Raw genomic sequence first — 27,958 nt, 5'->3', positions numbered from 1 at the left:
ATCCAATGAGCACTATTAACAAATTTTGGCCTGGTGCGGTGGCTCACGCCTATAATCCCAGCACTTTGGGAGGCCGAGGCAGGTGGATCACCTGAGGTCAGGAGTTCGAGACCAGCCTGGCCAACATGGTGAAACCCCGTGTCTGCTAAAAATACAAAAATTAGCCAGGGGTGGTGGTGGGCACTTGTAATCCCAGCTACTCGGGAGGCTGAGGCAGGAGAATCACTTGAACCCGGGAGGTGGAGGTTGCAGCGAGCCGAGATCGCGCCAGCCTGCGTGACAGAGTGAGACTCCACCTCAAAACAAACAAAAAAACACAAGTTTGTTGTTTGGGAGAGCATAGGGTTAATCCTTCAGAAAAACATGTATATACCAGCAGACATTTTAAATCTTAAAAAACATTTTTTTAAGACAAGAGTCTCACTCTTTCGCCCAGGTTGGAGTGCAGTGGTACAATCATGGCTCACAGCAGCCTCGACCTTCCAGGCCCCAAGTGATCCTCCCACCTCAGCCTCCTAAGTAGCTGGGACCACAGGCACATGCAGCACACACCCAGCTAATTTTTTTTTTTTTTTTTTTTACTTTGTATTTTGAAGAGATGTATTCTCCCTATGTTGCCCAGGCTGATCTTCAACTCCTGGGCTCAAGCAATCCTCCCACCTCAGCCTCCCAAAGTGCTGGGGTTACAGGCATGAGCCACCACGCCTGGCCTAAAAGTTATTTTGATGAAACTTTCTATCTTGAGACAATTTTAGATGTACATGCAATTGTAAAAAATACAGAGAGATCTCATGTACCCCTTACAGTTTCCATCCATGGAAACACCCTGCAAAAAGACAGTATAATATCAAACCCAGGTACAGACGCTGACACAGTCGAGACAGAATGTTCCATCACTGCAAGGACCCTGCCTGTGTCCTGTCATAGCCACACCCACTTCCCTCCTGTCCCCAGCCCAATCCCAGGCAACCGCTACTCTGTTTTCCATTGTTATTTTGTCATATGAACAATGTCATAAATGCCAGATGCAGTGGCTTATGCCTGTAATCCCAACACTTTGGGAGCCTGAGATGGGTGGATTACTTGAGGTCACGAGTTCGAGACCAGCCTGACCAACATGGTGAAACCTCTTCTCTACTAAAAATACAAAATTAGCCAAGCATGGTGGCACGTGCCTGTAATCTCAGCTATCTGGGAGCCTGAGGCAGGAGAATCACTTGAACCCAGGATGTGGAGGTTGCAGTGAGCCGAGATCGTGCCACTGCACTCCAGCCTGGGATACAAGGCAAAACTCTGTCTAAAAAACAAACAAAAAAACACAATGTCATACAAACGGAATCATACAGTATGGTCCCTTTGGGGGTTGCCTTTTCCCACTCAGCAGAGTGAGAAGTTGTTCGGTGCTAAGAAGTATTCCCTGTTCCATGGTACGGACATACCAGTTTGTTTAACCATTCACCCAGTGATGGCCATCTGGGCTGTTTCCCATTTGGGGATATTATGAAAAGCTGCTGTACCGCTTGTGCGCAGGTTTCTGCGTCAACATGAATCACATCTATATTCATGAGGAACAGTGGTCTGTGGTTTTGTTTAGTCTGTCTTCATCTGGTATTGGAATCAGGGTAATGCTTCATGAACTGAACTGGGAAGTGCTTTCTATTTTCTGGAAGAGACATTGCAGAATTAATGTAATTCTTCAAATATTTGTTAGAATTCTCTTGTGAAGCCATCTGGGCCTGGAGATTTCCTTTTTGGGAATGTTAAACTACAAATTCTATTTCCTCAATAGTTAAACAGCCATTCAAAGGACTGACTTCATCTTGGTTGAGTTGTAGTAGTTTGTGTTTTTTGAGGAGTTTGTCCGTGCATCTAGGTTTTAAATGTACACGTGTAGAGTTCTTTTTATTATTCCCTTATTACCCCTTTTAATGTCTACAAAGCCTATTTCATTCCTGATATTGGCAATTTGTCTTCTCTTTTCCTTATCAGTCATGCTAGAAGTTTATCCCCCTCTTTGAAAAGATTTTGTTCATCTTAAAGAATCGGCTCTTTGTTTCATTGATTTTCTCTGTTGTTTTGCTGTTTCAATTTCACTGACTGCTGCTCTTTATTATTTTCTTCTTTCTGCTGGCTTTGAGTTTCTTTTGTTCTTATTCTAGGTTCTTGAAGCAGAAGCTCAGATTATTGATTTGAAACATCCCCCTTTTCTAATGTAGGTATTTAGTGCTATATATTTCCCTCTCAGCACTGCTTTAGCTGCAGCCCACAGCTTTTGATATTTTGGATTTTTATTCCCTTTAAATTTGTTTTAAAAACCTTCCTTTTTCCCTTCCTCCCTTCTTTTTTGAATAATGAAATATTTCGGTCAAGTCTCTATGCAGACCCATCTCCAACTGCTGGAGTCAGCTGGTACCATCAGGGCTGAGTGAGGCAGAGCAGCAAGGCTGGGGAGGGGACAGCTGGGAAGGGGGCAGCCGGGGAGGGGGCTGAGTGAAGCTGTGGCCTGGTGGGGTTGGAAGGTTGTTTAAATAATGGAAGGTTGAGAAAAATCTGTAACTATACTGAGGAAAATGAGAACAAGGTTTCTAACTGATAAAGAGTTACACATATAGAAGAAGAAAAACAACAAGAATGAACTCTAACTCTGCTTGGACTGCTGTAGCAAAATACTAGAGGTTGGGTGGCTTGTAAACAACACACACCTGTTTCTCACAGTTCTGGAGGCTGCGAGTCCAAAATCAAGGTGCTGGTAGATTCAACGTCTGGCGAGGGTCCGCCGCCTGGTTCCTAGGCCACACCTTCTTGCCACACCCTCACATGACAGAAGGGGTGAGGGGCGGTCTTGGGGCTCTTTTATAAGGACATTCATTCCACTCGTGGGAGACCCTGATCACCTCCCAAAGGCTCCACTTCCTAATACTATCACCTTGGGGGTGAGGATTTCAATATAGGAATTTGGGGGTGCTATGGCCTGAAGTGTCCCCCAAAGTTCACGTGTTGAAACTTCGTGGCCAATGGGATGGTATCAAGAGATGGGCCCTTGAGGAGGTGGTAAAGTCATGAGGGTGGGCCCCTCAAGGATGGGATAAGGGCCTCAATAAAAGGGCCCACGGGAGTGGGTCCACTGTCTTGCATTCTTCCACCATGTGAGGATGCCCGGCTGCTGCCATTTATGAGGAATGGGCCTTCGCCAGGCCCCAAACCTGCAGGTGCTCAGGCTTCCAGCCTCCAGGACTCAGAGAAATCAATCTCTGTGGTTTGTAAGTTCCCAGCCTCGGGTGTTCTGTTACCAAGCAGCACAAATGGGCTGGGACGGCATCAGGGGGACGTGAATGTGCAGAGCAAATGCAGCAGCGCTGCAGTGAAGTTCATGGCTTCCAATAGGGAGTGATAGAAAAATAGGAAAAAAAAACCAATATGAAGTGTGTGTGCGTGTATGTATGTACACACACACACCTACACAGACATCTATGTCCTAGCTCTGCCCAGTAAGAGAGACTGGGAGTGAGACACCCCAAAGCAATGAGCACACCAAGCACCCAGATCTGGATTTCTAAATGCCACCCTCCACTAAAAGAACCAGGCTCGGCCAGGTGCAGTGGCTTATGCCTGTAATCCTAACTCTTTGGGAGGCCAAGGCAGGGAGATCACCTGAGGTCAGGAGTTCGAAAACAACCTGGCCAACATGGTGAAACTCCAATCTCTACTAAAAGTACAAAAATTAACCGGGTTTGGTGGTGAGCACCTGTAATCCCAGCTACTCAGGAGGCTGAGGCAGGAGAATTGCTTGAACCTGGGAGGCAGAGGTTGCAGTGAGCCGAGACAGCGACAAAGGCACCTGGGCGACAGAGCAGGACTCCATCTCAAAAATAAAATAAAATAAAATACACCCTACAACTAGGGCTTTTAAAATCTAGTAACAAGATCCTGGGAACTCCTCCCCTCATCGCTGTATAGAACCTCACTGCACTGTTGGTAACGGCTGTATGACGTTTCGCTGTCGGAGGACCTGACTGCACAGAACCCCACTGCACTGTTGGCAATGGCTGTATGACGTTTCGCTGTCGGAGGACCTTATATTCTATTAAATACCTTCCGAGTTCGTTTCTGTAAGTTGGATTCTGTGCATGTAGTTGGCACTTAACATGAAAGGGAGAGAAGGAGGGAGGGAAAAGGAAGGCCATGTGCCCTCACCCAGTGGACCACAACTGTCTAACCATGGCAGATCTGTAGAGCCCAGAAAGGGTCCCATCAAAAAACCTCACCCTGACACAAATGTCTAGGTGGAAGCCCTCAAGTTTTTAGAACATGTGCAGAAACGGAGAAGCTCCCCCGACCCCAGGGGTGCTCTGGGGGCACATCTCTCACTCTCCTTGGGACTCTGGGGTTTAATGTGCAGCACAGACCCAAGAGGTTTTGAATGACCTGACAAGCAACAGGTGAGCAATCCCTAATGACAGCAGGACCTAGGGGTCATCTCAAGGTCATGGAACTCTCAAAGCACTTAGATCCTCTACTCAACAGAGGCAGAGGCTGGTCCTCTGGTTTGTTGCAGCCGGACCTCATGCTGTCTTTATAAAAGCACTTTCCACAGCGCGCCAAGGACAGCCCCACGCCATCTGAGAATCACCAGAACCAGAGGAAGCCAAATTGCCGAGGCAGGGTCCCAAGGACTCCAGCAGCCAGCTCAGGCGTGGGGCTTCACACCGCGTGTGGTCTAGCCACACGTGGCCAGCGTGGCGATCGCGACCAGCACAGCACCGTCCCCGGCCACATGACGGATGCCGAGTGCCCCTTGGAGACCAGCTGCCGCCCACGTACAGGCTGCTGCCTCAAGCCCTGGCCCAGGGTCTCACATCTCCACCTGAAGCTACCAGGACTCCCTCTAGCTGAGCTCCCGTCTCACTAGCCCAGTGATTCTCATCCAGGGCATGACCTCAGGGGCCTGACAGTGATGAAGACCTCTTGGTTGTCAAAACTGGGTTAGGGGAACAGCTGGAGTGTAGTGACCAGAGGTCAGGAATGCTGCCCAGAACAGGCCTCACAATGAAGGATCATCGTCCCCACGGGGTAGCAGCGCCCAGGTGGGAAATCCTGACGCGGCTGCTCACCGCCTCCCACATCTGCTTCATGCGGGATCTCCCAGCAGCTCCGGACCTCCTGGCGCCCCTCACCTCACTGCCTCACCGCACAGCTCACTCACGGGTCCCCAGCGGGCCACACTGCCTGGTGTCCATGTCAGGCACTACCTCCCCTGCATGTCCCTGCCTCCCCAGCTGGCCGGGAGATTGTGCTCCAGGCTCTGGGCAGGCTCAGCTGGCTTTGGAAGACGCCCAGGCCAGGCGGGCATGAGCCACCCTTGCTTCCCCAGGGCCCTGTTAAACATTTTGCTGGCACATCTGTGTCCCCGACCCTGCCAGGAGCTCCTGGAGCAAGGTGGGGTCTAAACGTGATCCCCGCAGGCAGCCTCAGAGAAGCAGAGTCAGGGAATGACCGCTCAGTGCAGCCCCGAGGGTCCCTGTCCTTCCAGACGGCCCCTCCCCAGCACAGTCTGTGGGGAACAATCTTCTCCCCACACCTCCCAAACACCCAGGATGCCCAGGGCCATGGGGTAGCAGCAAACACTTAAACGTAACGAGGGCAAAACCCGACTCTCAAGTGGGAAGAACGTTTTCCGCCAGGCACGTTCACCCTTTTGGAAGTTGTGGTGGAAACACCTTCAAACCAGCCTTGGGGGAAAACACAAACAAACAAACAAAAAACCAGCCTTGGGTGAAGCAATGATTGAAAATGCTCCACTGGGCCCCAAACCTCCCGGCGTGGCTGTGCGAGTGGGGGCTGTGTTGTTTCACCTGTGCCTGGCGCACAATGTAAAAGTGCCTGCCTTTGAAAAGACCTTCCTGGAAAAATGTCCAACTCCAATGCACTCTTTGGTTTTGCTGAAGGTGAATTAGAACAATAAACCTTCGCGTCTAAAATGTCATCAAGCAGAAAGGAAAAATAAACAGACTCTGCCTGCTCCCTGCCTGGGAGGGTTCCCTACCCCATGGCTTCTGGTGGCTTTGGCCAGTGGGGCGCCAGATGGGAAGATAGAGTGAGGGAGGGGAGGGGTGTCAGGAGGGTCCCAGGCTGGCTGTGCCCCTCCTGGGTGGTCCGCGGCCCTCTCCTGTGGCTTCTGACCATGACCCCATCTTCCTGGGCTCCAATCTGCCATTTCCCTTGATGCTTTAGGGCTAAGGGCCGTCGCAGCTCCGCTGGCACTGCCTCCAGCCCTGGGTCCCACACCGCCCCTCATGGATGCCCCACGCCCTGCCCAGCCCTTTGTAAATAACCCTTCCAGGGCTGGTCCCACTGGAGCACCCCATCTGCTTCCTGTGGGGACCCTGACTGCTCCACCAGCCTGGCAGCTCCCAGGCCCTGTGCACTGGCAGGTGGGGGAAGGCTCCCCACAGGTTGCACGTGGACGCTGCGCAGGAGGCCACTGTGACAGGCAACACCCAGGAGGTCATGCTCAGACCTAAAATGCAGGTGGCCCATGCCTCAGAGACACAGCCGCTCTGGAGGGCGGGGGACAGAGAACGAGACTGGAGAGAGGAGGGTGGGCAGTGGCGCGGCCCCCACCAATGCTTCCACCCTCACCAGACTGTTGTATGCTGAATTTTCTCAAATATGTTTTCTTAATCATACCCAAAAATACAAAAACCAAAACCAGCGAGGTGGCACAGCAGGTAAACGGAGCGTGCTGGGGAAAGGACACAGCTGGGCCGGGGGTATGACCGTCCGCATCAGCCAAGGCAGGCGGGGACGCGTGTGCAGGGGGGGTTCCCTCGGCCGTGTCACCCACTGTACTAGAGACCACCCTTGTAGCCCCAGCCGTAAGCCCCTCTCAACTGGTCATGGCCCTGGACACAACTCATCATCCAGCCCCAACGCCTCCTCCCCGTGGGGGTCCCCTCCCACCCTGAGCCTGTCTTCTTCCCAAAAACCTTCCCTGGTGGCCTAAGGTCACCCCCAAGGTGGCTGCCGGAGGACGGGACCAGAGGTGACATTGGAGACAAAGTGGAGGCCCAGAAAGGAGAGGAACCAGCCCCCAGAAGATTGTCTTCCTGACCTCAAGCGGGCCCCCACCACCCCTCCAGGCCCCCACACTGCTCACAACCTGACTGGTCCTGCCCCCGGCTCAGGCGCACTCCAGAGGAGGCCTCTGCACCTGGGTTTGTCAGAGCTGCCACTCGGAGACTAAGTCACGGAGCAGCGGTGCTGTCTCCTTCTCGGGCTGATGCTCATAATCTCTGCTAACACATTCCTAGTGTGTGGCCCCGTCAGACCTCCTAATGGATGCCTAAAGACACAGTAAAAACTGGTTGGTTTCCTCCATCAAATAACCTCAGGCAAGAGAGAGAAGCATCTAGCGCTCGCAGGAAAGGCCTAATCCTGCACAGGGGGCTGTGCTCAGGCACCGCTGAAAGGACCCGGCCCTAGACACGGAAGCCATGGATCCCGGTAATCCACCGTCCTCTGTTTATCGTCTTACGTGAGGCCCCTCTCCTCCGGGACAGTGCAGGTGGCATCCTGCACGGGGACTTTGCTCCTCTGAGCACCCGGAAGGGGGTGTCGGCAGGCGGGCCCCAGTGAACACTGTGTTCAGAGCCAGGGTGGAGCATGCACAGAGGTGACCGCAGCGGCGTCCTGGCTGCGAGTCCCTCCGCCAACTGCAGACACACTGTTGCTTCTGCTGTAGGCAGATGATGATTGTGGAGTGTCGGGCACTGATGGGCAGACCAAGGCTGACTCAACCACCCCCTGCCCACCCCCTCCAGCAAAAAACGTTCATCCCTGGACTTGGTTTTCTGATACGCGCAGGAAGGAAAATGCACCACCTATGCCCTACGCTTCCCTGAGGATGGGGCACAGTCTCCAGGGTCCCCTGTGGCCCAGCCCTTGGGAGGCACCACCCCAGGGGGCATCGAGCTCTGGTGTCCAGCCCCAGCTGACTAGAAGGGCACAACAGAAAGGATCACGGGGTCAGAGTAGGCAGCGCCATGCAACAGGACGCAATGGCCACCCGCGCAGCTCGCCCAGGTGGACACACTTCACACTGGCTAGCACCGCCCCACACAGCCACAGGACGGCACCATATCAAGAAAAGACTAGGTCTTTGAAATGGACAATGGCAGCAAATAAATCCACGTCTGTGAGGGCTACCCTCTTACTCTTGCTCAGCCCTGAACCCCTCACCCCACCAGCCCCTGCACCTCTGTCAAGCACATGGTTCTCCAAACATCAGCCAGGCCCCACTAGAGGTGACATTCAATGTGCGGCAGGCCAGACCCCGCCCAGACACCTGCCAGCCTTCTCTCAATATCCCCCCAAACCCCGAGCTAGCACTCGGCTCCCAAACCTCACCAGCACCTCCCATCTGCCCTCCTCCCAAATGAGACTCAAGCTCCACCTGCCCTGGGCTGGCACTGATGGGACAGAGGACAAAAAACCATGGTCTCTGTGCAGGTGACCACTCCTTGGAGTCTGTGTGGCATGCCTGAGAGATGATGGGATACTCAAGGCAGATGTGAGGGCGGGCCAGGGAGGCGGAGGGATGCCGGTGGCCAGCACGGAAAGGAGAGTGACAGCCAATGGAGGCGGCACTGCGACCTCAGGCCCAGTGGCTGGACCCCAACTGCTGGCGAGTCACAGCCAGGCACAGTGGCTGTGAAAGAAGGAAGGTGCTATCTCCATAGAAGGACTGGCTCGATTCTCCCGGAGGACAGAGGAGCGCTCGTCTGCCGACCAAGCTTAGGCCCCGGCCTTGTGGAAGTCTGGGAAGTGGGGCGCGGGGGGGCGGCCGGGCTCCAGGAGGGGCCAGTAAGACCCACGCAGACCCACGAGCAAGCGGGGGCACACCCTGGAGCTTCCCAAGAAGAGAAAAGGGGTTTGCAAAATCACAGCCGTGGAAAGCACAGCATTTTGATGCAAAAAACAACGTGTTTCCTTACAAGCCAACGAACAGCAAAATAAAGTGAAACCAAAACCACCCAGCCTTCACGGCACTTCCTTGGAGAGTGTTCTGGCTCTCCAGTTACATCCAGGTAGAGTGGACGATTTTGGCTACAGAGCCGTGTATGAACAGCCCGGAATTTCAGCCACTAGTAAAGACTCTGGCCAAGGTGGCTGCAAACGAATAAGCCCTTTCTGTGCACCCCCCACCCACCCACCGCAGGAGATCCCCGGGATCCCTGTGTCCCTCCCCGACCCAGAGCTCCAGGTGGGACTATGACCCCAGCACAGGGCTCAGGTGTATTAACACAGACCCTCCACAAATGTGCATTTCCTAAACCACTTTTTCCAATAGCACATTTAAAAAAAAAATTCAGAGCACAAATGTCTTCAGACAGAAAATCTACCAGGGCACCTTTTTTCCTTCCTTTTTTTTTTAAGATGGAATTTCGCTCTGTTACCCAGGCTGGAATACAGTGGCACGATCTCGGCTCACTGTAACTTCCGCCTCCCAGGCTCAAGTGATTCTCCTGCCTCAGCCTCCTGAGTAGCTGGGATTACAGGCACCCGCCACGATGCCCGGCTAATTTTTTAATTTTTGTATTTTTGGTAGAGACAGGGTTTCACCACGTTGGCCAACCTGGTCTTGAACTCCTGACCTCAGGTAATCCACCTGCCTCGGCCTCTCAAAGTGCTGGGATTACAGGCGTGAGCCCCCGCGCCTCTCCCCAGGGCACCTTCTTGAGCCGCCCTGGGGCCAGGGGGAAATGGTGGGGCCCATCTTACCTTGTTATAGTACTGCACCTGCACAGAGTGCCACCGCCCGTCACTCACACCACTGGGAACCTTCGGTGCCACGGTCGTTGTTGTCTCACCTGCATGGTGGGAGGGAGACCCAGAGAGAAAGCAGAGGTTGGCGGGGCCTACTGGGGACCGAGGATTGGGCTGTGAGGCATCAGGGGGAGACAGGTGCACATGGCCACGTCCTCCCTCCCCTCCCCACGGCACCATGGTGGGAGGTACCCACCACTCCATCCACTTTCTTTTCTGGTTACAAAAGTAATTCTTGTTCCTCTTTTCTGGTTTTGTTTGTTTCGAGATGGAGTCTTACTCTGTCGCCCAGGCTGGAGTGCAGTGACACCATCTCGGCTCACTGCCACCTCCACCTCCTGGGTTCAAGAGATTCCCCTGCCTCAGCCTCCTGAGTAGCTGGGATTACAGGCACCCACCACCATGCCCTGCTAATTTTTGTATTTTTAGTAGAGACAGGGTTTTACCGTGTTGGCTAGTCTGGTCTCGAACTCCCGACCTCGTGATCTGCCTGCCTTGGCCTCCCAAAGTGCTGGGATAACGGGCATGAGCCACCACGCCTGGCCTTGTTCCTCTTTTCTAAATATGAAAAAACGTAAACACGGAAAACCCATCTGTCTGTACCAGCAGCAGTCACACCTACACCGCACCAGGGGTCAAACCCTTTTTCCTATGCATTGCATCAATGTAGACAAAATCATCAAAACCAATTCCCCTTTAGGTCACTTAATCAAATAAATGTCATCTCAGGCTTTTAACAACTCTTAAACCACGTAACACATCCCACTGTGAGGTCGCAGACGCATCTCTTGTGCATCTCTGCTTCGGGGTGCCTGTCATTTCCACCCCTTGAGCTCCTGCTGGAGTGGGGCAGGTGAGTCCCTTCAAGGATTCTGGGGCATAACCCTGAGTCAGCAGCAGCTGGGAGGAAGGAGCTTCATGGGCACCAAAGGACAGATGCGGTGGGTACCAGGTCCCGGGCAGGGAATGCCGTCTCCAGGGAATCAGCAGGAGTTCTGGAAACAGGGAAGTGGGAGACACAGGCCAGGGGAATAGCCTAATCCCACCTCACAGAGCCTGGGGGGCTGTGGCCACCTTTCCCATGGTGGTTGGCTGCTGTTACAGGTGCTTCCCTTTCTTTATTGCGTATAGAAAACCAAGCTCCATCCTCCACCATCACGCACACGTCATTCAACACGGGCCACAGTTCTAGAGACAGAAGCACCTCTGAGCCATCTTGGTGAACTTCCAGGTGAAGGAGGAGATGGCAGAATTCACTCCTAAAAGTCAAGTGTGCCAGGCTGAGTATGGTGGCTCACACCTGTAATCCCAGCACTTTGGGAGGCCAAGATGGGCGGATCACTTGAGGTCAGGAGTTTAAGACCAGCCTGGCCAACACGGTGAAACCCTGTTTCTACTAAAAATACAAAAATTAGCCGGGCATGGTGAAACATGCCTGTATTCCCAGCTACTTGAGAGGCTGAGGCATGAGAATCGCTTGAACCTGGGAGGTGGGGGTCGCAGTGAGCCGATATTGCACCACTGCACTCCAGCCTGGGTGAAAGAGTGAGACTTTGTCTCAAAACAAGAACAAAAACAAAAAAAAAGTCACGTGTGCCAGAAAAACACAGATATACCTGTTGGCAGTCTGGAGAAATGTTCTTTTCTAACAACTGCAATATCATGTTTAATGGCCTTGTCGATATATATATATTTTTTAAAGAGACAGGGTCTCCCTATATTGCCCAGGCTGGTCTTGAACTTCTGGGGCCAAGCAATCTGCCTGCCTTGGCCTCTCAAAACTGCTAGGATTACAGGCATGAGCCACCTTGCCTGGCTAGCCTTGTCAAAAAAAAAAAAAAAAAATTTTTTTTTTTGAGATGGAGTCTCACTCTGTCACCCAGGCTGGAGTGCAATGGCATGATCTCAGCTTACTGCAACCTCCACCTCCCAGGTTCAAGCGATTCTCCTGCCTCAGCCTCCTGAGCAGCTGGGATTACAGGCATGTGCCACCGCGCCCGGCTAAGTTTTGTGTTTTCAGTAGAGATGCGGTTTCACCACGTTGGCCAGGCTGGTCTCTAACTCCTGACCTCAGGTGATCTGCCCGCCTCAGCCTCCCAAAGTGCTGGGGATTACAGGCATGAGCCACCACACCCAGCCGGCATTGATATTTTTAATCTAGAGATGTACCACAATTTAATGATTCCTTGGTTTCTGAAAACATGAACCAGATCATCCACATTTCCAGCACTATAAATAACACTGTTACGAACATCTTTTTATTATTATTATTTTTTGAGACAGAGTCTCACTCTGTCACCAGGCTGGGGTGCAGTGGCGTGATCTCAGCTCACTGCACCCTCTGCTTCCTGGGTTCAAGTAATTCTCCTGCCTCAGCCTCCTGAGTAGCTGAGATTACAGGCGTGCACCACCACGCCCAGCTACTTTTTGTATTTTTAGTACAGATGGGGTTTCACCACGTTGGTCAGGCTGGTCTCGATCTCACGACCTCGTGATTCACCCACCTTGGCCTCCCAAAGTGCTGGGATTACAGGCGTGAGCCACCACGCCCAGCCTGTTATGAACATCTTTGTGTACTCTGGATTTCTTCAATAAGACAGGTTCCTAGACCTACAATTGAGGGATGAAAGGGTAAGCAGCTTGGAGGTGCTGCACAGGGCGAGGGTCGTTTTAACCCACAAAGTATCTGAATTGCTCAGAGCTGCCCTTCCTAGGGAGAAGGCCCCACCTGCAGAGAAGGTGAGCTGCACCTGCTCGTCCACGATCTCCAGGGCGATGAAGTCGTGCTTCTCGTTGAAGCGGCCGTTGTAGAGCAGCAAGCCATTCCTTTCTTGGGTGGCAAACCTGCGGAACCAAGCACAGGCACGTCACAGGATGAAGACCCCAGGGTCCAAAGCCTGCCTAGGAATGACAAGTCCAGCCAGAGGAGGGCAAGCGCATGGGGCTACGATTCAGGAAAGCATGGTGTCAGGCATCCTTCTCATAGGAGCAGACAGCCCATCAAGCTTGACAAGCAGTGTTCTTTCCTGGAAGCAGCAAACCAGAATCCATGGGGAATCTGGTTACTACGGCCTGTAGAATGCAAAAAATATCCCATTTGCACAACATGCTACAAGTACGACCAGCGGCCAGGAAACCTGTTACAGATGTGTTTGGACAAAGCACGTGCTGTACATTTTCTGCTGCTGTGAACAGATCCCCTGTGTGCGCCAGGGCATGGGGACCTGGTACCTTCCCAGGCGGGGATGATGCTGTGGAAGGACCCCTCTTAGGGCCTCTCCCCGCTCCCCGCGGCACTCAGCCACAATAGCATCTTTTGGCTCCCACACACAGGTCAAAAAGACCCCAGGGCCTTTGCACCAGCTGCCCCCATGCCAGAAACAATCTTCCCAGGCTTTGCAGATCGCTCAGGGTCAACCCAGCTGTACTTGCCCTGACTCATCTTACTCTACGTTGCTCTCACCTCCCATCAGCCTATGGCATCACTCAGTTAATTTCTGAAATCATGGTGCTGACTCATTGGTTTATAAGAACGTAAGGAACCACAGCTCTCATTCCCTGCTGCATTCCAGAGCCCAAAGAGGATCTGGTCCCTATCAGTGCTTAATATGAGCTATGTGAAAAAATGAAAGGAAGAGGCATGAATAGACGCCTGAACTTGAACAGGCCTGTCAGAACTTGGAGCACGCAGAGCAAAAAACCACCCGCTCTGGCAGGAGATCATCAAATTCTCAGAAATCCTTCTCCCACCCAGGGGCCCAGGCAGGGGGTCTTTAGACCCAAATCACCACAACACCTCCCCCCGCTCCCTGGTTTCAGAGAACTTGGCAAACCTCCTGAGTGTGCTCGGGACTGGCTTCTGAGCTAGCCGGGTGTCTCCACCATCAGAGATCCGCGGCAGGAACTCCTTTTGACTTGAGGTTGGTTTATCCATTCTCCTGCGGCAGGATTTGGCCTGAGCCAGCCTCGAGCATCTGACCTCAGCCTTTTTTCTTGAGTTAAAATTGATGGTTTCGGCTGGCTGGTGGCTCACGCCTGTAATCCCAGCACTGTGGGAGGCCGAGGTGAGTGGATCACCTGAGGTCAGGTTGACCAGCCTGGCCAACATGGTGAAACCCTGTCTCTACTAAAAATACGAAAATTAGCCGGGCATGGTGGTAGGCACCTGTAATCCCAGCTACTCAGGAGGTTGAGGCAGGAGAATTGCTTGAACCTGGGAGATGGAAGTTGCAGTGAGCCGAGATCATACCGCCACTGCACTCCAGCCTAGCAACAAAGCGAGACTCCGTCTCAAAAAACAAAACAAAACAAAAAACTGATGGTTCCCAACTGTCCCCCGAACCCCCTCTATTTAGAATGCCAGCAAGAACTGATGACAAACACAAAGAAAAATACCCACACAGCACACTGATGCTTGGGCAAGGAATGAGCAGGGAGAAGGGATCTTAATGACGATGGGACCAACTCAGTGCAGGCTTGTTTCCCGAGACTCAGCCCCTGGGTCACACCTGATTGCCTTTGGTAGGTTTCACTTCCATGCGGTTCCCTTCAGACCCAGGTGGGGGCTGGTGGGCGGTGTCAGTGTCAAACAGTCCTGCACGGCTCCCCTGGCAAGCACACGTACACCGCTGGCGATGGAGCAATAAAGAAGGGACCCAAAGCCGAGGGGAGGGTTGGAACAATGCAAGCAAAAAGAAGAAAGGCCAGAAAACAGAAACCAAGGCCCGGAGACGGGGGCTGGGAAGGAGGAGGAAAGAATAAAGAGCTGGGGGGATGAGAGGCAGCTGGGAACGGAGCCCGGAGCCCACTTGGGAGCCTGGACACTTGGCAAAGAGAAACTAGAAAGAGGAGAAGGGGCTATGAAAGCACCCATCTGAAACAAAAGCAGCTACGCGCCCCCCAACCCGGCCCCTCACAGTGGCTCTCAGAGGCTCAAGAGCCCTCACCGCTCCCAAAGTGTAACTGCCCTGGAAGCTTGGGGAGGCACCTTATGATTTTACTTTTAAAGGTATTCCCTACGAAACCCTCGGTGATTTAGTGTCAGCTCTGATTGTTTAGCCACCATCACACATAAGGGAAACTGTTCATAATTGTCCAGTGCAATAATCTCAGAAATACAGAATCTGACAAGCAGCAGCGTAACATTCCCTTGTGCAGACATTTAATTAAACATTATCGGAGGTGGAGAGGAGAGTGGTGGTCACCAGACGCTGGGGAGGGAGCAGGGAAGGGGCTGAAGTGGGTTAAGGGGTACAAACAAAGACACAGAAGGAATAAGTTTTTGTGTGTTTTTTTTTTTTTTTTTAGATGGAGTCTCGCTCTGTTGCCCAGGTTGGAGTGCAGTGGCACAATCTCAGCTCACTGCAACCTCCACCGTCTGGTTCAAGCAGTTCTCTTGTCTCAGCCTCCTGAGTAGCTGGGATTACAGGCATAAACCACCGCATCCAGCTAATTTTTGTATTTTTAGTAGAGACGGGGTCTCGCCATGTTGACCAGGTTGGTCTCAAACTCCCAACCTCAGGTGATCCACCCGCCTCAGCCTCCGAAAGTGCTGGGATTACAGGCGTGAGCCACCACGCCCGGCCTGGAGCTGCTCAACTATCAAAGGCCACACACGGAGGACACCGACGTCGCGATCTAGAGGGATGGGGTGCACGGAGAAGCTCGCCCCTTTCCTAAAGAGACCCATGTGGCGCGGCGGGACGCACACTCACGTGAGAGAGATGGTGAAGTGGAAGCGCTGTCTCAGGCCCCGGAAGGTGACAAAGGACCGGGGCGGGAAGCTCCTGGTGGTCACCTCGCAGTAGGGCCTCTCGTACTCGCCGGGAGGACACACGCAGTGGAAGCCGCCAATGAGCAGGTTCACGCAGGTGCCCCCGTTCTTGCACACCCCGTTGGCACAGCGGCCTGAGCGGGCATCCACCTCACAGTGCTCTCCTGGGGGGCGAGAAAAAGATGCCAGAGAGAAGGTTACCAACCAGCCAGGGAAAAGCCAACGAGCCTGTTGCAGACCCCGGACACACCCCAGCCACAGAGTCAGCTGCTGAAAGAAAACCCCACTGACTCCAGGTCAGGTCTGTGACATGAACAGAAACCCCCGAGTTCTCGAGGACTTGCCCAGAGCCGTGCCAGAGTCGGCTGCACCCAGCTCCTGGTGGGCGAGCTAAAGATGGTGGCCAGGGGGTTTCCAAAAAGTACTCTCTGGGGTCAAAGAAACGGCAGCAATGAGCCCTTCCCAGCCTCCAACCCTGTTCTGAGCACCGTGCAGGCTGAGCTGGACTCTTCCGAGGAGAACGCCTAGAAACAGACCAGAGGGCCTCAGGCCCCCTCCCCACACCTATGCCTGGGCAATAGCAGAACACAGCAGAGCCTCGTCAGAGATTCGGAGCATGCTGTCATCACACGACCCAAAGGCCACCTTCTGAGCAGGCCGCCTGCCCTGACTGCCGTCCCCCCTCCCACCCCTCACACAGACCCCTTGCACTATCTGGCCACCCCTGGATTCCAACTCGGTTCTAATCTGGCCCGTCTCGCCCACCAGCCTGTGAGCTCCTGAAGGGCAGGCACCACCCTACTCTGATGTCCTCCCCAGAGTTTAAACTCTTCTGTGACAGGAAGGTTCTGGAAGCTTTCCCAGAAAACCAGCTGGACAACCCACAGCACACTGCCTCTCTCCCCATCCGCCCTCAGACCAGGAGCGCTCAGAACCTCATCTGCTCTGAGGGTCTCAGTATGCGCCATGCTTCAACCCAGTTGTTCCTGGACTGGCCGCTGCATCCTCCGGCAGCCAGGTGTGTGGCTGGTGACACTCCCGCCCCCAGACGGGAATGGTGGCCTGCAACCCGCACAGCCCATGCTGCCCCCTCTGCCCCTACCACGTGGGGTGGACATTGGCCAGAGACCCCTCACAGACCTTTAGGGGCTTCCAATGACCAGAAAATTCCCAGCAACATTCTCTCCCAGTTACGGAATTTTAAATGAATGCATTTTAAAATTAAAGTATTACATTCACATACTAAACAAACAAAAAACACAGTGCAAAAAGTATGGTGTGGGCCGGGCATGGTGGCTCGTGCTTTTAATTCCAGCACTTTAGGAGGCCAAAGTGGACGGATCACCTGAGATCAGGAGTTTGAGACCAGCCTGGCCAACACAGGGAAACCCCATCTCTACCAAAAATACAAAAATTAGCTGGGTGTGGTGGCACATGCCTGTAATCCCAGCAACTTGGGAGGCTGAGGCAGGAGAATCGCTGGAACCCGGGAGGCGGAGGCTGCAGTGAGCTAGGACTGTACCACTATACTCCAGCCTGGGCAACAGAGAGAGACTCCATCTCAAATCTCAGTATTCCATCACAGGACCACGTCAAAACTTACATCACTCAACGTCCAATCGACAGGCATGTGGACCATTTATAATTTTCGTTTATGGCAAGTGACTTTTCAGTAAACATTCTCCTATATAAACCTTGGCGTGCTTTAAGACTCTCTGGAGAAAATCCCTAACACTGCAGAGTCAAAGGTCACACACAAGTGACATTTTTTTTTTTGAGACAGAGTCTCACTCTGTCGCCCAGGCTGGAGTGCAGTGGTGTGATCTAGGCTCACAGCAACCTCCACCTCCTGGATCCGATCAATTAGCCACCACGCCCGGCTAAGCTTTGTATTTTTAGTAGAGACAGCGTTTCAACATGGTGGCCAGGCTGGTCTCAAGGGATCAACCCGCCTTGGCCTCCCAAAGTGCTGGGACTACAGGCATGAGCCACCACGCTCAGCCACAAGTGACATTTTGATGGATATTTCCAAACCGCCATCTCCAAAAGGCTGCACATACCCACTCCCACCAACGCAGATGACAGAATTTTGTTGTGTCTCTTCAACACTAGGTATGATCAATTTTTTTTTTTTTTTTTTTTTTTTTTTTTTTTGAGATGGAGTCTTACTCTGTTATCCAGGCTGGAGTGCAGTGGTGCCATCTCGGCTCACTGCAAGCTCCGCCTCCCAGGTTCACGCCATTCTCCTGCCTCAGCCTCCTGAGTAGCTGGGACTACAGGCACCCGCCACCACGCTCAGCTAATTTTTTGTATTTTTAGTAGAGACGGGGTTTCACCGTGTTAGCCAGGATGGTCTCCATCTCCTGCCCTCGTGATCCGCCTGCCTTGGCCTCCCAAAGTGCTGGGATTACAGGCGTGAGCCACCACGCCTGGCCGGTATGATCAATCTTTAAAATATTTCGCATCTCTGACAAATGGATCTCAACGATGTTTTCATTTGCATTTATCTTTGATGAGGCCAGCATCTTTTCCTGTTTTATTGGCAATTGACACTCTCTTTCCTGGAAGCTGCCTGATCATTCCTGGGTTTGTCTTTCTGCTGGGTCATTGGTCCCACTCTTATTGTGTTACAGAAGCTCCTTGTAAATTATGAAAGGAACTATTCTGTCATTTTCATGGCAATTTCCCCCAGCTTAATATTTAACATTAGGTTTTATGTATTTGTAGCCCCACAGAAATTTTTTTGTCTCTATATGATCATATTTATCCATTTTTTTCCTTCATGGCTCTGGTCATCTTGGGTTGTTAAAAGACTGCTACAGGCCAGACGCAATGGCTCATGCCTGTAATCCCAGCACTTTGGGAGTGAGGTGGGTGGATGTCTTGAGGCCAGGAGTTGAAGACCAGCCTGACCAACAAGGTGAAACCCCGTCTCTACTAAAAATACAAAAATTAGCCAGGTGTGGTGGCACGTACCTGTAATCCCATGTACTCGGGAGGCTGAGGCAGGAGAGTTGCTTCAACCTGGGAAGCAGAGGTTGTAGTGAGCCGAGATCACACTACTGCACTCCGGCCTAGGTGACAGAGCGAGACTTCATTTCGGAAAAAAAAAAAAAAAAAAAAAAGAGAGGACTGCTACAAAGATGGAACTGGGGGGACATCCAATGTGAGGATGCTCAGTGCATGACCCAGCATACCCTTCAAACGGCAGCAGCATCTTCCTGCAGCCCAGACCTCACTGGAGTCCCCAGAGTGGGATGGCTCCGTGATGGGCCCTTTGGACAGGCACCTGCAATGTCTCCCAAGAGGCCTCTGACCACGATCCGGACGGCCAGTGGGATTCACACAGCCGCTGCCATGCAGGGCAGCCCAATTTGATGCCAACTCAAACAGACAGAATGAAAACACATTTATGATGCCTCAGTCTGCTTGGGCTGCCATAATGAAGTATCACAGATCGGGGGCTTATACAACAGATACTTATTTCTCAGAGCTGTGGAGGTTGGAAGCCCAACATCACGCTTCCAGCTGAGGTGGCCTCTGTGGAGGTCTGTCTTTCTAGCTTGCAGACGGTGCCTTTTTGCCGCATAAGGGAGAGGACTGTGGTCTCTCTTCCTCTCCTTACAAAGACACTAGTCGCAGCCTGGGGGCCCCACCCCATGACCTCATCTAAACCTAATTACCTCCTAAAGGGCCCATCACGGGGCATAGGGCTTCAATGTAGAAATTTAGGAGGGCACAATTCTGTCCAGAGCAGATACGTATGAGACAACTGGCAATTTTAAAAGACTGGTGAACATTAAACTTTATTACCCATTTTTAAAAATAAATCACGATGGCTCACGCCTGTAATCTCAGCAGTTGGGGAGGCTGAGGCGGGCGGATTACCAGAGGTCGAGAGTTCAAGACCAGCCTAACCAACATGGTGAAACCCCATCTCTACTAAAAATACAAAATTAGCTGGGCATGGTGGCACATAACTGTAATCCCAGCTACTCTGGAGGCAGGAGAATTGCTTAAACCCAGGGAGCGGAGGTTGCAGTGAGCCGAGATGGCGCCATTGCAATCCAGCCTGGGCAACAAGAGTGAAACTCCGTCTCAGGCAAACAAGAAAAAAAAGAAATCAGGTGCTATCAAGAGTAGGTCCTGAGGTATACACCCCACCATTCCCCTCCCGGACGGGGCTCTGGGGTGTGGGTTGTTGATGGCTCACAGCTGAGACCCTGCACTCAGATTCTGCCTCCCGGCCCAGTTCCACTGCCCTCGCTGGGGCAGCCCCCATCCAGCAATGGGTCAGGGTGGACACAGTGACCATCAGACTGTCCAACGCAGGCCATCCCTGAGGGGCCATCCCAGCTCTGCAGCATGCTGTGGGGTGGCTGAGGCCTTGTACACCTGCAGGGCAGTCTGACCTCCCCTCTGCCCAGGCCAGGGCCCCTCACTGCCCCCAGCTGTGGCTCCTGAAGGCTCCTCCACACCTGCTGCCTCCTAAGCTGGGGCCTGGAGTCTGTTTCTTTTTTTTCCGAGACGGAGTCTCGCTCTGTCGCCCAGGCTGGAGTGCAGCGGCGCAATCTCGGCTCACTGCAAGCTCCGCCTCCCGGGTTCATGCCATTCTCCTGCCTCAGCCTCTCTGAGTAGCTGGGACTACAGGGGCCTGCCACCATGCCCGGCTAATTTTTTGTATTTTTTAGTAGAGACGGGGTTTCACTGTGGTCTCGATCTCCTGACCTCGTGATCCACCCGCCTCAGCCTCCCAAAGTGCTGGGATTACAAGCGTGAGCCACCGCGCCCGGCCTGGAGTCTGTTTCTCAGGGAGGCCAACCTCAGCCACGTGCTGATTTCAGTGAGTTCAGTCATTTTAGGAAATCCTGTCAATCCTCCAAGGGAATGCTTCGAATGAGCTTTTGAAGAACAAATGAAACTGATTTATAATCAGCATAACAATCATCAGAGGTAAATGGTGCCTCTGAAGAATCTGAGTTCTCCCTCTGCTTCCCCCAGTGTCTCCCAGGGCGCCTGTAGTCGCAGCTACTCGGGAGGCGGAGGCAGGAGAATGGCGTGAACACGGGAAGCGGAGCTTGCAGTGAGCCGAGATCGCGCCACTGCACTCCAGCCTGGGGGACAGAGCGAGACTTGGTCTCTTAAGAAAAAAAAAAAAAAATGTGTAACTGGCTAAGCCAAGGTGACTCCAGATTCCAGTATAAGCCCTCTCGAGAACGAGGAGGGCTGAAATCGCTGACGTTTTGCTGAATGTCATGAGCATGCATGGCCTCCATGCCAGTCACCCCAAGGGCTCGCAGGCACCAGAGCTGACGCTGGGTCAGAGCCAGGCACAGGCCAGGGGGTGCTTTCCCCTCCACCCCAGGAGTCAGGGCAGGATCCCATCTGCCTGTTCTGCACTGGCAGGGGCTGCCCCCAGGGAAATAGGAACAGGGGTTTCCCACCCCACTCAAAGCAGACAGAGAAGAGCCAGCCCTAGACCCTCATCCAGGCTCCCAGCACCCGTGGAGGCTGTCTAACCTCCCTGCCACTCCCCGCTACAGGGGTCAGCCCACCACAGATGCTGTACCCCGCCGCCCTGCAGGTGGGCCATGTGCACACACACACCTGCACACACATTTGCACAATGCTTATAACCTCCCACATGTATTCACACATGCACTCACAACTTCCCATCTACACATGTCCATACACACCTGTTCACATACACACACACATGTGTTGACACACCCTCACATACACCTCACATCCTGTCACAGGTGCATACCTGCACACCCACCTGCACACTCACATGGGCAAGTCAGTGCTCGTGGCTTCCTGGTCTTTGTAAATCCTGTGTGTTCATGGGAGGTGTGGCGCTTAAGGTATATTTCTCCTCCTTTGGACACTTCAAATTATCTTGTTTCTACTTTTAAAATATGTGACATTTGGGAGTGTTTGCTTTCCAAGTTCCAGCCAGTGGCGAAGCACAGCACACTCTGGAACAACAAAGCCACCGGGAGAGGCTGGGTGTACTCACCCAACCGCGACGGCAAACAAAGGGCCTGTGGGGCCCAGCCCTGCCCTTCCCACAGCCGCCTCTGTCTGTCCCGGGTACTATGAACCCAGGCTGGGCCCGGGGCTCAGACTCACCCAGAGGAAAGTGAGGCCCAGGCCCATGACCTCCACGCAGCTTCCCGGTCCCACCCACTCTGGGTTGGAACTCATTCTCCCCTCATCCGAGGGCTGGAAGACTCGGCTTCTCACCCCCAGCCTGGGATTTCCCCTAAAAGGCCCAGGAAAAGGTGGCCCAGCTCTGAGTGAAGACAGCGCTTTGTATCCGGAAGGTTTGAATTTGAACTCGCAGACTGGCATTCCTGCTTCCAATTCTGATTTCTAGTGGCCCCCGACGTCCTCAGGCTGCCCCGTGAAAGGGAGGCTGATAGACATAACCTTGTCCTGCCCCCAAGGGGGGCACCTGTGCAGGGACTAGAGCTCGACAGGTGGCTGCTAACGCCCGTGAGAGCACAGCAAACCGAAGCACAGGTGTTTGCCCCTCGCGGAGAAGGTCTTGCTCCTTTAAATATGTTGCGAATAAAACCAATCTCCATGGAATTGTTGGTTTGGTTTGCTTTGCTTTTTTAATGCGGAATTGTATTTGCTTTGTTTTTTGTTTGTTTTCATTTTCAGAAAGTAGCTGTATGTGTTTCCCGTGGCTGCCATAACAGATGACCCCAAACTGGAGGCTTAAAACAACACAAATTCATCGTCTCACAGTTGCACAGGCCAGGAGTCTGAAATCAAGGTATCAGCAGGGCCCAGCTCCCTCTGGAGGCTCCAGGGTGGATCTCTCCTGCCTCTCCCAGCTTCTGGTGGCTCCTGGCGTCCCTGGCTTGTGGCTGCATCACTCCAATCTCTGCTCTGTCCTCACAAGGCCATCAAATCTCCCTCTCCTTCCTGTTATTAAAGACAGCAGGCCGGGAGCGGTGGCTCGTGCCTATAATCCCAGCACTGTGGGAGGCTGAGGCGGGTGGATCACCTAAGACCAGGAGTTCGCTAGCCTGGCCAACATGGTGAAACCCCGTCTCTACTACAAAAATTAACCAGACATGGTGGCGAGCGCCTGTAATCTTAGCTACTTGGGAGGCTGAGGCAGGAGAATCCTTTGAACCCGGGAGGCGGGATTTGCGGTGAGCCAAGATCACACCACTACAGTCCAGCCTGGGTGACAAGAGCGAAACTCCACCTCAAAAATAAAAAATAAGGCTGGGTGTGGTGGCTCAGGCCTGTCATCCCAGCACTTTGGGAGGCCGAGGCGGGTGGATCACCTGAGGTCAGGAGTTCAAGACCAGCCTGGCTAACATGGCAAAACCCCGTCTCTACTAAAAATATAAAAATTAGCCAGGTGTGGTGGCGCAGGCCTGTAGTCCCAGCTACTCGGCAGGCTGAGGCAGGAGAATCTCTTGAATCCAGGAGGTGGAAGTTGTGGTGCGCCAGAAATTGCACCATTGCACTCCAGCCTGGGTGACACAGCAAGACTGTCTCAAAAAAAAAAAAAAAAAAAAAAAAAAAAGAAAAAAGAAAGACACCAGTCATTGGATTTAGGGTCCACCCTAAATCCACAATGACTTAATCTCAAGGACCCAAACTCATTACATCTGGAAAGACCCTATTTCCAACTGAGGTCTCATTCTGAGATTCTGTGTGGACACGGATTTTGGGAGCCACTGCTGAATTCACTACAGTGGCCCTCCGTGTTTGTCCTGGAATTGCAATCACGTACATTCCAGCCTCTGCAAACCAGGTGCCCCGAGGGCAGCAGCGCCTGGCTGGCGGAGCCTTTCCCGCGGAGGAGCCTTTCCCGCGGACGCTTTGGAGGTGGAAGCGTCCAGGACTCCCCGGGTGCTGTTCTCCCTGCTTGCAGGAGATGATGCTCCCAGCCTTTGCCAGCTCATCCTCCCCCACCCAGCCAGGGAGGTGGAGTCCCCATTGCAGCCCCTCCTGCCTCCAGCAGTCCCCTGCACAGCCACAGGCCCCCTCGCCTCGCGGCCCCTGCTCCTGCCCCACAGCCTCCAGACCTCCTTGTCCCTTGCATCAAGACGGTGGCCCCTGCTCCTGCCCCACAGCCTCCAGACCTCCTTGTCCCTTGCATCAAGACGGCAGAGTGCTCCACAACGCTAGCCTCACCATGTGTCAGTCCCACTGGCTAGAATCCCACTGCTCCATAAAGACCCCAGCCTAAGGGGTCCTAGGGCCTGGCCCCCAGCCACACACCCAGCCCCCTCCACACAAACTCACGAGCCTGTACCGGCCCCACTGTCTCCCTCCTCCTGGGGCAGTTACAGATGGCCCTGTGCATACACTGGAGGCCATCCTCCAGCCCCGCGTCCTCTCTTCTTGGTCTCTGCATGTGGCTTTCCAGTGCCTGGAGGCCACCCACATCCCCTGGCAGTACCTGTCCTCCGCCTCAGGCACTCTCCCTCTGGGGAAGCTCGACCCACCTGCCTGCTCAGGGTGCCCCTGGGGGCTCTCATGGACCCCAAATCTCCCCTCTCTAGCAATCGCCCCACCAGCTCCACATCCAGCCCTGCTTGTACGATGGCTCCCCTGCATGTTTCTCTCCCCAGCTCCGTGCAGGCAATGACAGGGTCTGTTTGGGGGCCAGTCTGAGATTGTCAGGCACACAGCAAGTGCTGAATAAATGCCTGATGTGTGCAGGGCATATGCTGAGCACCTGGCAGGGAGGGTCGCAGGGGGTGGGAGGGGAAAGCTGGGTCCATAGCAGGTACTGACAGACGCTTGTGAAATGAAGTCATAAAATGCCAGGATTTCTCCAGTTCCAAGCCAATGATTAATGCCTGCACTTAATCCATGAGTTACAAAACCACATAATTCATGTATTTGATTCAAGTACTGCAGGAAAGGTGTTGATGAAATGAATTAATTTTATAGTTAAAACATCTTTTCTTTAATAAAGGACCATGAGAACCAAGAGCAACTGGGTTCTGGATGAACTGGACCTGCCGGGGAAGGTCCTGTCTGTTCCTTAGGGCTGACTCCCAGCACCTCCAGCGTTTACAACGGAGCCAATTCAGGATTCCCCCGGGGGTTGGTGGTTACGCATTTGCAGCACAGCACTGCACAGAAGATAAAGTTAAGCAAAGTGTGAGTGGATTACAGTACTGTTTATAGGTAGCTGGAGGGGCCGCTAGCATGAGTGGATTACAGCACTGTTTAAACAAGGTAGCTGGAGGGGCTGCTCTCCACCAACCCTCGGGGAGAATCCCAAATTGGCGGCATTTGTAAACGCTCCCACCCTGGCTGAGTTGAAAAGAGATGTGATATGACAGTTTTTAATTCTAAAATCATCTGAAGGTAAATAATTCAGGTCAAATTTACTGAGCTCTGTGTCTTTTAGCTCTGTATCTTTTATTTTCTAATAGAGCTTTTATAAGACACACTATTTTCATAAAATAAATGTTCAGCTATGCTGACTATCAGGATTTAACTTTATCTTTCCTTTTCTAGGAATTCTCATTCAAAATAAATTTGGTGTTCCCCTTACACCCTAGGATTCTGCTTGGAGTCAAAGGCTTGCTGAGTCATTCAAACGTGGGAGAAACTCCCCCATACTCTGCACACCCCCATCACCATGGCAGCAGCCTCGCCTCCCACGCCAAGGATAGAGTCCACTTGGGCAAACCGATTGCTGTGCTCAATCATGCATGCTACCCGCCAAAAGCTCCCCCTCTCCCCGTAGGAGGGACGCAGAGCTCAGCTTCCTGGCTATGGTACAGAAAAGCTTTTTAAGAGACGGAGTCTCACTCTGTCGCCCAGGCTGGAGTGCAATGGTGTGATCTCGGCTCACAACCTCCGCCTCCCAGGTTCAAGCGATTCTCCTGCCTCAGCCTCCCGAGTTGCTGGGATTACAGGTGCACACCACCATGCCTGGCTAACTTTTGTATTTTAAGTAGAGACGGGGTTTCACCATGTTGGCCAGGCTGGTCTCGAACTCCTGACCTCAGGTAATCTGCTCGCCTTAGCCTCCCAAAGTGCCGGGATTACAGGTGTGAGCCACCACGCCCGGACAGAAAAGCATTCTTAACAGCAAAATAAAAGCTCCCAGGAGCCAAGGCCCATCCAGCCCTCATGGCCTCATGCACCTGCCCCACCACTGGGGACCTGTCCCACACCAGGCTTGGGGCTGGTGCACTGCCCTGCCTGCCCAGAGACCCTAGCACCAGAGCCATCAACCCTCTGCCTAAGGGGCCTCCAGAAAAGCCCTAGCTTCACAGGGCTTCAGCAAATGGCTCACGTGCTGCAGGCAGGGGCCAGGTGCTGGGTGTGCACCTGGTCTGTGAACAAGGAAGGGGTTGCCCAGAGGGTCTCCGCATCATTACATGGAGACTCTGGCAGGGGGCTGGGCACAAGCCCATGGAAGACAGAGGGCATGGGGGTGGGGGCAGAGGGCCCACGCGAGGGAATGCTGATGTGAACCCCTGGGTCAAGAGCTCCAGAACTTACCCCTGGGGGGCTGCTCCAGGAGCTGGGAGAAGAGAGATGCAGGGTCTCAGGGCTCACCCAGAAGAGGGTGCACAGCAGGCAGAGAACCTCGGGACCTGGGGGAGGGCTGGGAATGCGCTGGGAACGTGCCCCAGGAGGGGAAGGGCGTGTAAAGATTGACCACTTAAGTTCTTAAATAAATAAAAAGACAATTCCTTTCTGGTCCTAAGAAACAGCTAAGAGCTTTGAACTAGAAAAACTAGAATTTCCAAAGGCCACAATGGTAAAACTCAAGCACTTGATGAAGGCTTAGTTTATGCAGAATTAACGATCAACATGAAACACAAGAACAGAGAACAAGGAGTGAGTGGAAGGGCCCAGGAACAGGAACACAGGGCAATTTCAAAGCACAAAACCTGAAGTCAACTCAAAGCCCCATCAAAGAGCTCAGTCCTAACACTGGATCCTAGGATGCAGAAAGCAGTCTTGAAGACACAACCCAACTGCGTGGCTCATGTGTCAGAAACTTCACTACCAGAGAAACCACACAGACAGGAGGCAAATAGGGGAACATTACACGGTTTCTAAGAGGAAAAGGGTATGTCAGAAATGATAAAACACCACACGAATTTGCCCATCTGTTATTCCATTCACTCATCTATCCATCCTGCCATATACCCACCCACTCATTCACCCACCCTCCACCCTTCCATCCATCCATTTATTCACCCATGAATCCATCCACCCATCCATTATTCATCCACCCACCCACCCACCCACCCAGCTTCCATCCAACCACTCACTCAGCTTCCAAGCACTCACCCAGCTTCCATCCAACCACCCATCACACATCCATCCAGCCATCCAACCACCCATCATGCATCAACCCACCCATCCAACTATCCACCATTCATTCATCTATCTACTCATCACACATCCATCCATCCGTCCAATCACACATCACACATCCATCCAACCACCCATCACACATCCATCCAGCCATCCAACCACCCATCATGCATCAACCCACCCATCCAACTATCCATCATTCATCCATCCATCCAACCACGCATCACACATCCATCCATCCATCCAACCACCCATCACACAGCCATCCAGTCATCCAACCACCCATCATGCATCAACCCACCCATCCAACTATCCATCATTCATCCATCTATCCACCCTTCCACCTACTCACCTGCACTCACCTGCCCACCCGTCCCTCCACCCACTCATCCATCTAATAAGCTGCCAGCATGGGCCATTCTTTAGGCACTGGGGTTATAAGAATGAACAAAACAGATCCCTGCCTTCATGGAGTTTCCATCTAGGTAAAAAAAATGTCAGACGTTCAGAAAAACCAAAAATACATGAAGAGTCTTACAGCAGATGGAAAAAGCAGAGGGGGAAGCTTTGAAGGGGTGCTGGCATGGAGGGGGATGGGAGGGGAGAAGAGGGGAGGGGAGGGGAGGGGTCAGGCTGCAGAATTCAGGTGGGGCAGCCATGAAAGTAGGGTCAGGACCAGAAAGGGTGGGCACAGCTAAGGCTCCTGGCCAAGCTCTTTCCACCCGACCAGATTCCAACCAAACCTGAGAAAGTACCTCCAGCCTCCAACATACATGGCTCACGTGCTCACACACACTCACATGCACGCACACACTCACCTGCATGCCCACAGGCACACACAGGGGTTCCCACGGCAGGGCAGTGGAGGCAAAGCCCCAGCCCTTTCCTGTTCTGCAACATGACAGTCCCACACCAGCGAGGCGGGGATAGGAGCTGCACAGAAAAGCCCAGGCGGCTGCAGCCTGGGCAACGGGTCATGTACAGCAGTCCACTGCCAGTCAGAACCCTGCCTCTTCCCGGGGACTTCAG

General features: G+C 53.0%; 1 protein-coding gene across 1 annotated transcript in view; it reads right to left on the bottom strand.

The window, feature by feature from the left end:
* CELSR1 (cadherin EGF LAG seven-pass G-type receptor 1) overlaps window positions 1-27,958 on the bottom strand; it is a 178,484-nt gene that overhangs the window by 65,746 nt on the left and 84,780 nt on the right. The window contains exons 3-5 of the mRNA XM_030815346.1: window positions 15,540-15,762; window positions 12,554-12,669; window positions 9,781-9,869 (exon numbers count right to left, since the gene is read on the bottom strand). Coding sequence (XP_030671206.1) covers window positions 9,781-9,869; window positions 12,554-12,669; window positions 15,540-15,762 — 428 coding nt within the window. The remainder of the gene's footprint in view (window positions 1-9,780; window positions 9,870-12,553; window positions 12,670-15,539; window positions 15,763-27,958) is intronic.

The sequence above is a fragment of the Nomascus leucogenys genome, chromosome 7b, assembly GCF_006542625.1.
Source record: "Nomascus leucogenys isolate Asia chromosome 7b, Asia_NLE_v1, whole genome shotgun sequence".
Classification (NCBI taxonomy): Eukaryota; Metazoa; Chordata; class Mammalia; order Primates; family Hylobatidae; genus Nomascus; species Nomascus leucogenys.
This window is presented reverse-complemented; position numbering and strand designations above follow the sequence as displayed.